This window comes from Alexandromys fortis, unplaced genomic scaffold (genome assembly GCF_014885135.2).
Source record: "Alexandromys fortis isolate MF-2015 unplaced genomic scaffold, M_Fortis_MF-2015_v1.1 scaffold_311, whole genome shotgun sequence".
Taxonomy (NCBI): Eukaryota; Metazoa; Chordata; class Mammalia; order Rodentia; family Cricetidae; genus Alexandromys; species Alexandromys fortis.
This window is the reverse complement of record NW_026068208.1, coordinates 97,887-110,095: the sequence shown is the minus strand read 5'-3', so window position 1 is coordinate 110,095 and position 12,209 is coordinate 97,887. Positions and strand designations below refer to the sequence as shown.

The following is a 12,209-nucleotide window of genomic DNA, read 5'->3' as shown; positions in this document are numbered from 1 at the left end:
TCTGTAATTACAGTACTAAGGAAACTGAGGCAGGAGGATTGTCTACACGATCCACTGTAGATTAAATAAACCAATCCAAAAGATATGTGGCACAGTGGGCTGGGGTGAGCTCAAGGGACTCCTGGCATACACAGTGAATTCTAAGCTTGCTAGGCTACTGTGTAAGACCCTGCGCATTCTCACAATATCTACTTGGGTTATTATAGGGATTAAATGAGATAATGCCTTCTAAATATGGTTGGGAATAATCTCTCACAGCATAATACTAATTATGCCCGTAATTCATAGTCCTAACCATTAGAGCAGCTATGTTCCAACAGAGCCTTGGTACAAGGTGCCTGGACATGTACGGAATTCACACAGGTCCCCAGAGCCGCTGAAAGGTTCTGCCAGGATATTAAATCCCTGGCTTAGGAATGGTAACTGGCTACAGTGCCTCAGAGACTCCAGCTTTGTTCTGGTGCATTTCTGAGACCCAAGAATGCAGCAAAGATTCTCATTGTTATTGCTCAAAACAGAATGTAGTTGAGAACTCACTAGCCTATAAACACTTTGCAAACGGGACTTTGTCTCTTTTTACAGGCATAAACGTATCATATGGCATTCTTACTACCTGAAAAACTTAGAGGAGCTGTTTTTCCTACAAAAGGAAGAAGACACTTTTGCCCAGCGAAGTAAAAAAATACTAACCTCTGCTCCTCCCCACCAGATCCATAAATATGCTGAGGCCGTTTATTTTGTCAGATGGGTTTTGCTATCCCCCACTGTCCTCATTTTCCGTTGCCCTTGAATTCTGCCACAAACCACACTTAGGAAAAAAAAAGACCATGTAAGCATGTTTACCTTAGACTGACTAGGAAGTTAACACACATCCCCAAGTGGTGACTCATGGTTTGGGTCTATAAAATAGAAGGTGCATGCCCTAAGAAGGCATGACTCCAGGCACTGCTGGTCACCATGCATTCAGCTGTCCTGGCCACGCTCTTCTTGTTGAACTGGATGCACTGCTGGTCACTGCCACTTCTCAATGGCGATGATGATGACGATGATGTGTCTGAGGAAGACCTCGAGTTTGCAGAGGTACAGTATTCTGCCAATCCCAGCACTGCAGTGTTTCTTAAATCTCCTTTCTTTGAAAAACCATGTTGTTTTGGTCTCTTTTCAGCACTACCTGAAGTCATACTATCATACTGTGCCTCTCGCGGGAATCCTGAAAAAGTCTGCAGCAACCTCCACAGTTGACAGGCTCAGAGAAATGCAATCTTTCTTTGGCCTAGAAGTTACTGGCAAACTTGATGATCCCACCTTAGACATCATGAGGAAACCAAGATGTGGAGTCCCTGATGTGGGTGAATACAGTGTGTTCCCTCGAACGCTCAAATGGTCCCAAACGAACTTAACTTACAGGTAAGCAGAGGCCCCATCTCCCCCACGTGTGTTAGTCTTTTCGTCCAAGAATCTGAAGCAGGCCTTCAGTATTTAATGGGAAGTTAAGTTCAGGATCAGCTTTACTACAAAGCTAAGAAGCATAAAAAGGAAGCAAGTTATATTTAGTATTCGACCATGTTTTTCTACAAAATTAAAAGTTTGTATTACACTCAGTATTTATAAAATAGGTCTACAAGCCAATGTTAAACATGAAAAATGAACTAATTCGGTTAATAAACCCTATTGTCTTAATGCTAACCCCAACACTATTCTTCAGTGGATGTCTCTAAATATTTGTTTTAGAAATAAAACCACAATTCAGGAGGGAATTTAGAAAGTTCAAAGTGTACAACATCAGCCACATTTACAATGATTTTCTTGAAGACAGTGGCTTCCCCTCTTCCGGTGAATGCAGCAGCACCATCTTGTTTAGCTCTAAATTTTAGCACGTAAACTGAGCTATATTTGAATATTTTAAGTTTAAGACACCAAGTACTCTGTTATTTGACCATGCTTAAATATTTGATTGGATTCTTGAATTTCATTCTTGTACAGCATCCATTATACCCAGTAGAACTTTCAAAGTAGCGTTTCTTTTTGGGTTGAAAAGGAAGAGTCAAAGAAAATATATTTTGAAAAACAGTTCTAATCTTTCAAAGTTTAACTAACACTTTCTATGTTGAATAGAATTGTGAACTATACCCCCGATATGCCCCATTCTGAAGTGGAGAAGGCCTTCAAAAAGGCCTTCAAAGTCTGGTCTGATGTGACACCTCTGAATTTCACCAGAATCCACGACGGCACTGCTGATATCATGATATCTTTTGGAACTAAAGGTAAGGATGTGAAATCATTTGAAACATGTTAATATATTAGTTCTTTCTCGGTTTTATTTTTTTATTCCTTTAACCAGTTATCCATCCCTTTCAAAGCATTTGACAAAACTCTACCAAGCCCCTGAACAAGGCACTAGCTATATGTATACGTATTTGTATAATGTATATGTATAATAGAATTCTACCTCTTGCTTCTGTACATAGAACATGGTGACTTCTACCCATTTGATGGACCTTCTGGTCTTCTGGCACATGCCTTTCCTCCTGGACCAAATTATGGAGGAGATGCCCATTTTGATGATGATGAAACCTGGACAAGCAGTTCCAAAGGTAATCTTCCTTTAAGGCTTAGCTCATGTTTTACTGGACATGGATGCACTGCCACACAGTTAGAAAGCTTACAAGCAAATTTTATTTAGCATTGGATTACATTTTCTAAAATAACAAAAGCTTTATTTTGCACTAATTAGTTCTCTCATAGATATTTTACAAATCATTAAATAGAAAAAATTGAATAAAATCTATGACATTTGTTATTGTGGCTTCCGAGGTAGACTTTGAGAAGTGGAGTCAAATATTTTCTTAGTTAGGCATGGATCTGAGGTCCATAACTATGTTGTATGTTAACTGAAACAGATTTTTTCTTGTCTGAAGTATTATTGGCACAGGTTCAGTCACATTTCTCTTCTTCATCAGGCACATTTAGCTGTCTCGGGCTTTCCTGCAGCAGCATTCACGTGTAAATGCTGCTTCAGGAAAGCAATAGAACGTCTCAATCCAAATAACTAGGGGGCAGAAGAGCTTGGATTATGAGAGTAAATGAAACCTAGTGTTAAACAAATTCACTCAAGTATTAAACCTGTACCAGTGTGGCTGCCACTCTTGGCCACCTCTTGCCTTTAAAAGCTCAAATTAATTGGGATGTTGATTTAGCAAGAAAGAGTCAGATTATTCCAAGTAGGGTTTAACTTCAGAGCAAAAGAGATGCCTAGTTAGGGCAATGAAAATCAGTCTTTCCAGAAGTTGATTTTTATTTTCTACTTTAAAATGGAAGCCAGGGTGATGTACACCTTTATTACCAGCGCTCAGGAGACTGAAGTTAGATTGTGAATTCTAGCCCAGCCTGAGTTCTATAGGGAGACCCTGCCTCAAAAAATTGAGTGAGTAAATAAATAATGAGGGAATGAATAGGATCCCTGCCCCTGGGAGAGTAAAATCGGCTTGTTTGCAATGAACATGTCCTCTCCAGTGCTTTTAATTTGTCTCTGGAGGGGAAGGGAGAATTTACAGTCTTGCTCTGAGTATCTGCTGGGGAGGGCGGCTTATGAGAAGAGCATCTAGTGCTGTTCAGGAAAGGTCACAGGAAGTCTCAGATGGAGACACATGTAGGTCACAGGATGGAAATGTTCAGCTGAAGGTAAAAAACAGGGACAAATACTAGTCATAGCAACAAGTGTTGGTCATTTTGACCATGTGACCTTTGATTTCCCTATGACAGGCGAGTAAGTTCATTTTCTGTATATATTGGCTCTGATAACAAAATATATTTAAGGAACAACCCCCAAACTGGTTTGCCCTCTCCCGTAGTTCTTGAGGTGTCCTTTCTTGTGGTGCTGGAGATTGAGCCCAGGGCCTATCCTGCTCCTCTATCACACACACACACACACACACACACACACACACGCACGCACGCACGCACGCACACACACACACTCACACACACACTCTAAAATTACTGTCTAAAAGTTGGTGGAAATAATTATTAGAAGAAAGACGAAAATACACTTGCATGTTCGTTATTCCTCTGAAGGATGTTCTAAGCAAGGGCTAGAGCTATGCAGGACCTTGTGTGACCTTCATGTAGCTAATTCCAGGTCATTTATGTCCACCCCTTTAACCTGGTCAGAGAAGACAGAGAGAAAAGTCAGGATTTCTGTTGTCTTCGTGACCGCCTTTACCGACTACTGCTGTGAGTGCAATCTATTGACATTGCTGTAGAACTGCTTCTTCATGTATGGACTGGATGAATTATTCTTCATGCAGGGAGCTATAGTTCTTCCAGCTGCCAGGATTATTACTTTGAATCAACATGTTGAATCTTCCTTTAAGCTACCAAGGACTAATTTTAAAGACTGGGTAAGAAGGAACTAGGAAAAGATAGATGGATAGATTAGGGTTTCCTTCATTGCCTCCTCATTGAAGGGTTTTGTTTGCTCATTGTTTCTTGTTTTTCTTACAGGTTACAACTTGTTTATTGTTGCTGCCCATGAACTTGGCCACTCCTTAGGTCTAGACCACTCCAAGGACCCAGGAGCCCTGATGTTTCCCATCTATACCTACACGGGCAACAGTCACTTCATGCTTCCTGATGACGATGTTCAAGGAATCCAGTCTCTTTACGGTACCTCTTAGTTACTAGTCACAAACCTGACTAATACAGCTACCTTAGCACAATAGATGTGCATTTTATTTTGGAACTAATAACCCATTTATTGTGTTTTCAAACATGAGAAAAATAACCCAGCTTTCTGAATCAAACTACTTGCTCAGGTTTGAACTATAGTTCATTTCTAAATGATTTTCAGATAATACTTCCTTGTATTTGTACTCTTATTCTTCATGTAACTTATGAAGCCACTAAATTCTGATGAGTTTACAATGTGCACACACAGCAACAAAGCTGATTATGAAGATGAGACGTAAGACAGCTCCTAGAAATTCTGACATTCTTCAGCCACTGCAGTTTGCTGCCATAGGAATCTCTCACAGGGCCTTTGGTGGTTTTCAACCAACATCCAGTGAGAAATTTCCTTTTATTTCCTTCCACTTTTCCAATAATATTTATGAAACTTATAAACTTCAACCCAAACGTTTACTTCTGGGTTCTGTGCCATTAAAAGAAGCACAGGCGCTGCTCACAGTCATCAGCACAAATCTCTTCGAGAATTAGTTCAGGAAACTCGTTCAAGCCACTACTACGCCTCTGGATTTAAAGACTTTGGTAGTTTGTGTGGTTGAAGGCATAAACTTGAAGGTGACAAGAGGGGCTTTTCAAATTTATTTTGTGGTTCTTGGTTCTACCATGACGAAGGAATTCTTGACAGAATTATGTAGGGGAAAAGAAGCGAGACATTACTGCTCAGTACATGTGAACTATCAAAAGTTATAAACACGTCGCAGATCACAGCAGAACTTCCTGGAGGTTAGTTTGTCACTGAGATGAGCTGTAGTGTGGCAAACTGGTGAAGCAAAACCAACCGACATCTACAGTTGTTGAAATAGTTGAAATAAGGAGCCAAGATGAGGGATCCACGTGAGCAAGGCACCAGGAGAGCTGGGCAATAGGGCAGTGTGCTTCACTGCGTGGCAGAAATGCTCTCAGGGTTTGGGTCACCTCACATTTCCATCATCACTTTCAAGAAATGTAAATCAATGGGTCAGAAGAATTTGTAAAGAAGCTCAGAGCAGGGAAAGCAGGTGGGACTCGGCCAGCCTGTGGTACCTGCAGGAAGGAAGGAAGGGAGACTGCTGGGTATTGGAGTATGAATTCCTGGAAGGGGCCCTTTCCTACTCCTCTCAGAAACCAGCCCTCCCTCCCTCCCATGATCCAGGACACTTGGAAACCTCTCACATTTGCTTTGCCCCTGCAGGTCCAGGAGATGAAGATCCCAATCCTAAACATCCCAAAACACCAGACAAGTGTGACCCAGCCTTATCCCTTGATGCCATTACCAGTCTCCGAGGAGAAACCATGATCTTTAAAGACAGGTACGATTAAGATTCCCCAATTAAGACCCTTAGCTATAGAGTAGAAGGTGCCTCAACTGGCCTTCCCCTGTAATCATATTGACGACTACCTTAATTGTCATAAAACCTTCATTCAGCAACTGTTGGAAGCATATGCAGAGATCTCCAGCTAAGCACTGGGCCTACCTCCTGGAGTCCGGTCAAAGAGAGGAAGGAGTGATAATATGAACAAAGGGCTAAAGACCATGGATGGGGATACCCATAGAAACAGCTAACCTGAGCTACTGACTCTGAACTGACATTGGAGGAACCTGCATAGGACCAACTAGGCTCTCTGAATGTGGGTGGCAGATGTATGGTTGGTGTTTTCTTTGTGGCCACTGGCAGTGGGACCAGGATTTATCCCTAGTGCTTGAACTGGCTTTTGGAACCCATTCTTTTTAGAGGAATACCTTGCTCAGTCTAGATATAGGGGGCAGGGCCTTGGTCGTGCCTCAAAGTGATCAAAGTGTCAGACTTTGTTGACTTCCCATGGGAAGCCTTACCCTCTCTAAGAAGTGGATGGGGGGTGAAGTAGGGGGATGGTGAAGGGAGCAGGATGAGGGGGGAAGGAGTGGGACAGGAATAGGTATGGAAAATGATAAAAGGTGGTTTTAAAGAATTAATTAATTTAAAATAACAAAAAATATTTCTTATCAATTTTGCATGTGATGAACTCTGGTAAAGTTAAGTCTGCAAATTGCCAAAGCATCCTGCCAGACTTCCTAAGGCAGCACAGAAACAGCAGCCCAAGTGTGGTTCACTTACAGGCTTTGGATCAAATAAATGGTGGATAAATCTTAATAAGATAAAGGAATAATAGAAACCCAACTTATTTAAAAAACACAAAGAATATTGAAAGTAATTGCTACATTAGTAAGTTTACTGATAGCCACACTGCTTTCCTATAAAATTAAAAGAATGATTCCCAATGCCTTTCAAAGAGGGAGTGATTTACAAATAAAATCTATAGGTAACAAAAATAAGAAATATTCACCTCTAATTTGTAGATGGTTGTATCTTGCTTATGTGCTAATCTCTTCACTGATTCAAGTCGCCATGTGTGGTCACGTAGCATGACCACTATCTCTGTTATGACTTTAATTACATGGTCTCTAAGGTGTTTCCTCTTGTATTGGTTTGCAAAGTCTTGAGATCATGGGAAATACATTCCTAGAGCCCAACAGTGCATGGTAAATGTGTTTGCCACTCTGAATATGCAAAGTTGAATGAAGCATGCTGTCAACCTGTAGGGAACTTAGAGCCTTCACTAAGGCCCTGTGACAATCCAAATAAGAAGACCTCTGGCTAGAACTTGGAAGGCTCCAACTCATAACTTAAAGGGAAATGGCATTTCTTTTACAGTTATGGGTACCAGGCATGGTTATAGTACCAACAGGTATTGATGTGGACAGTGGTCATTAGCAGGGTGGAATTATTGCACTTAATGTGATAAACCATGTTTTTCCTTTTGAATTAGATTCTTCTGGCGTCTGCACCCTCAGCAGGTCGAGGCAGAGCTGTTTTTGACAAAATCATTTTGGCCAGAACTTCCCAACCATGTGGATGCTGCATATGAACATCCATCCCATGACCTTATGTTCATCTTTAGAGGTAAGGCTGCCACTGGGGAGGCTTTCCAAATGGCCAGCATAGATGGGCATTGAGGTCAATATTGCCAGACACTTAGCAGCATGACCACTACCAAAGCAACACCTACGTTAAGAACACAGCACAGGAGAACTTGAAAGGACCCAGCCTGTTCCGCCAAAGGTCCTTAATTTGGTATGTAAAATAACTATGGAATGCAAACATGGTCTGAGAGCCTGGGCTAGACCCCAGCCATGCAAAGGGAAAGACATGCACACTTTTCATGTCCATTCTTTGTTTTGTCATGCTCACTTCAGGTTTTCCTTCTAGTTTCTCTTAGAAATTACTTGCTAAAGCAACATAGGGTACATTTTAAAATGTGAAAAACAACTTAAGCAGGACTCTCCTTTCTACTAGTAGTTCATTTCTTGATCCATTTTTCTAGTCCTTCACTGTATTGATACCTATTTGAGGCAGAGTATGGGCATAATTGTATGTTCTGTTTCCTTTATCCCCCAGCTAAGATCCCCCTGGGAGCCCTTAGCTTCCTTCTGTTTGCACCCCGACCCCAAGTGCTAGAGTGCTAGGTGCCTGACTTTTTACATGGGTGCTCTGAATCTGAGCCCAGGTCCTCATGTTCCCACAGCAAGCACCCTACACACCAGCCATCTCTCTGGCCCCTGCTTACCCCTAATATATAAGTGTGGGGGTGGGGGTGGATGTGGGAGATGAAAATGCTACTGCCTTAATGACCGTAATTTATTTCCATAACAGTCTACTAATGTCATTTCTATTGTTTGACTCTTATACTTGATAAAGTTGCTTTCTAGAGAAAAAAGTAACTTTTTTAGATGATAAATAAACTCGAATTTTGAGTCTAAACCACTGATCCTAGTTGCTCTTTATTTTGAAATTTTAATAAATTTTTCATTTATCTCCAAACTTAATGTTCAAAGGCAATGAACTGACAAACTGATTGAGCTGTTGGGCTGGCTGTACTAATAAACAGGAATCCCCAGCCTTGACTCCTGTCTCTTTTGGAAGGGTGTGTCTGTGTCTTTGATTCAGACCCGTGGAGACGGCAAACACTGACTTCACGGTGTCTTAGGTAGTTTTCCTTTCCAGTACATGCTCGTGTGCCTAAGCCCTGTCACATGCTCCTTGTAATCAAAACTGTTCTTTCACTTCTAGGTCGAAAATTCTGGGCTCTCAACGGTTATGACATTCTGAGTGGTTATCCCAGAAAAATATCTGACCTGGGATTTCCAAAAGAAGTGAAGAGGCTGAGTGCTGCGGTGCACCTAGAGGACATGGGCAAGACTCTCTTCTTCTCTGGGAGGCAGGTGTGGAGGTGAGGCTGTGCGCGCGTGCGCACACACAGACATACAGTCACACACACAGACACACACAGACACACACAGACACACACACAGACACACACACAGACACACACACAGACAGAGACACACACAGACACACAGACACACACACAGGCACACACATAGACACACACAGACACACAGACACACACACAGACACACAGACACACACAGACACACACACCGCCCCCTCCAGTCCTGGGGCAGAGTCCACACCTGCAGCCCCTGCTGTTCTCAACTGTTTCTCCTACTTGTTTTTAATTACAAGGGTGGTTTTACTGAAAGGTCTATATTTTTTTTTGTCTGTATTTTTAAGTTAGCATACAAAGCCCCGGGTTTCACTCATTCTGTGTGTGACTCTGTACTTTGTTCATCCACTCCCTCCTGCCCACTTCCCTCTCCCATTCCCTATCACATTTTGATTGTACACCAGCCCAACACTCCTGCTTCATGTCAGCTCCTCCAGTGAGACCCGCAGTGTTGTCCTGCACACATCTCACACATGCACACACATGCACACCCACACCATCCACAATATTCATTTCTCCCAACCATCCATTCTTTCTTCATACAGCAAAACCATTTATAAATGTGCATGTGCAACTTTGCTTCTTTTAATCTTTCACCCGGATTCTCTTTCTTTTCATCCTTTCCTATGTTTTTGATAAATACAGCTTTCTTTTTTCTGATTAAGCAGATATGATGATGCTAACCAGACTATGGACAAAGACTATCCCCGATTCATAGAAGATGAATTCCCTGGAATTGGTGACACAGTAGATGCTGTCTATGAGAAAAATGGTAAGTAGTTACATTACTCTGAAGGGCTTCTCAGCCCCCAGAAAATTTTCACATACAACAGATTTTAATACAGAATTCAGATGAGTTTATATATATGCATGGCCACTGAAGTATTGATTGTTTCCGTGTGACTCTTTAAACAGCAAACAAAATAACCTTCTTAGAGTCAATGATAATTTTACTTAATTATTGCTAAGTCTAATAATAAGAGATGTTGAATCTAAAGATGAACTTAAGTTACTTGTAGAGATGCCAAGAGGCAGGAGGTTATGTCAGAATTCAAATTAGGGCTGGCGTATGGAGTAGTCATAAATATTCATCATTATCACAACTATACAATTATTTTTGCTTTAACTATTAAAATAGCTATTACCCCTAACTTATAACAGCTGATGAATACCAATATTTCTAAAATCAAAATTAGAATTTTTAGCAAGACAATTAATTCTAGGGCATAATTTGTATACTCTTTGAATACTTATGTGTTTTAATAATACCTTTAATTAAAGTATAATTGCATCACTTTCCCTGATTCCTTTCTCTCCTCCAGCCCCTCCCACGGTTCTCTCTCTCTCTCTCTCTCTCTCTCTCTCTCTCTCTCTCTCTCTCCCTGCTGTCCTCATTTTATTTCATAGCTGCTGTCATATATCCTTTAAACTGTAAGCAATTCATTAAAGTGGTCGCTCTTTCAGAAATAAACATTATAAAACCTAACAAAGAGACCCTAGCACAGGTGAGGCCCTGGTGGATCTCCAGGACTGCAGTAAGCAACCAGACAATTAGAGAAGGACTATCACACATTGGATCTTTAATCTTAACTGTAGAAAATCCTAATATTCTTAAAGTCAGAGATTTTTCTTGTGTTCTCTTTCTTCTAGGCTACCTCTACTTTTTCAACGGGCCAATACAGTTCGAATTCAGTATCTGGAGTAATCGCATTGTGCGAGTCATGCCAACAAATTCCTTACTGTGGTGTTAAGCATCTTTTCAAAATTGTTATTTAACTCCTGGAGAGCATTTTGAATAACCATTTCAGACGTGGGGGTGGGGTGGGGGACACTAGAAAGCTTTGTTCTGGAAACAGGCTTCAGGAAGACACCTTGGAGTGTGCAGTATCTGCCTGACTACTCATGGCTGGAACCATACTGAAGAACTTCAAAGTAATGAAACTGAGAATCCCAAGGATCGCCTGGTTCTTGTGTGCTGTGAAGAAACAAGACAGATATTTTCCCGGCAAACACGGGATCCATCTGCTGATGAGAGTGAATATAATTACTAATATATTTTATAAAATATCCTAAACGGCATAAATAAGTCATATTTATATAACTATAAATTGTTTTTACAAAAAGTATAAACTTACAGAAGCATGGAAATTTTGGGGAGTGTGTGCAGTTCCAGATGAACATAGAAGAGGAAAATACCTGGAAACACAAGCTAGCAGACATTTGTCCAATGGAGTGATTTGCCCTTTGCAGTGTGACTATTCAGACTTAAACCTATTTTCATACAAACACTGAGGAAATATCAAAGTCACTAAAGGAAAGGGATAATGGCCACTATGAGGACAGTATAAGCTTTGCATTAGGCTTAATTTTCATTTTGTTCATCATTCAAGGGTTGTGCATAGTAACAGAAGATAAACAGGGACTTTCCCTTTTTATTTAAGTATTTCAGGTTTTTAGAAGGCCATAGAGTAAAAAATTAAAATTGTTATAAAATGCCTAAGCAATAGTATAGCTTTCATAAATTATTTGGTTACTTGAGAATGAACTAGTATTTCAATCCTATTTATCTATGTAATTGTTTTACTTGTCTAGTTTTTATACCCAGACTCTTTCTCATGGCTTCCACGACAGCAACTAAGGCAGACCTAGTAAGTAGGAGCAGATGTGCTGAGTCAGCCAGAATACAGAGGTGCCAGCTTGGATGGTCATCCTTAGGAGACTCAGTCTGCGCTCTGCCTTTGTTTGTTAATTCCTCATTGCTTATCTTAGCGGCTAGCACTCGGCACTTACCAACGTGCGATGAGAGATGGTGCTTGTCACCCTGGGCAACAGGGAGGAAGTGTGCATTTGCACAACGTGCTATGCCTTTTCTAATAAAAAAGTGTTTTCAGCAGATATTGTTGTCTTGTGTATTTGATCTTTGGCCATAACTTCAAACTTTCTTAAAGCAAAAGATTACCTTAATTTCTTATAAAATATAGTTTCTGCCCTCCTTCTCCACCCCTTCTTCCATCCAGATTTAAATACTAGAATTAATGGCACCTCGCAATGCTGCTATACAGTCTCCCCGCGGGATGAGCCTTCCTTTGGCTTCCCAGATGGCACCTGTACGCTCCTCAGAATCCTCCCTACCGAGGATGCTTGCTAGGGAAGAAAAGGCT

At 41.0% G+C, this 12,209-nt stretch overlaps 1 protein-coding gene across 1 annotated transcript; it reads left to right on the top strand.

The window, feature by feature from the left end:
• Positions 1-913: 913 nt before the first annotated feature.
• Positions 914-11,943, top strand: Mmp13 (matrix metallopeptidase 13). Its single transcript, XM_050130253.1, has 10 exons — positions 914-1,080; positions 1,166-1,407; positions 2,116-2,264; positions 2,469-2,594; positions 4,504-4,665; positions 5,915-6,032; positions 7,531-7,664; positions 8,832-8,991; positions 9,717-9,820; positions 10,699-11,943. The coding sequence occupies exons 1-10, from the start codon at positions 958-960 to the stop codon at positions 10,797-10,799; spliced, it is 1,419 nt and encodes a 472-aa protein (XP_049986210.1). The 5' UTR covers positions 914-957; the 3' UTR covers positions 10,800-11,943.
• The last annotated feature ends 266 nt before the right edge of the window (positions 11,944-12,209 follow it).

What these genes read in the sequence shown, in the direction of transcription:
- Mmp13 (XM_050130253.1), top strand. Translation starts at nt 958, where the DNA reads ATGCATTCAGCTGTCCTGGCCACGCTCTTCTTGTTGAACTGGATGCAC. An exon ending in AGGAATCCAGTCTCTTTACG is followed by an intron (nt 4,666 to 5,914) that starts GTACCTCTTAGT and finishes TTGCCCCTGCAG; the next exon opens with GTCCAGGAGATGAAGATCCC. An exon ending in ACCATGATCTTTAAAGACAG is followed by an intron (nt 6,033 to 7,530) that starts GTACGATTAAGA and finishes CTTTTGAATTAG; the next exon opens with ATTCTTCTGGCGTCTGCACC.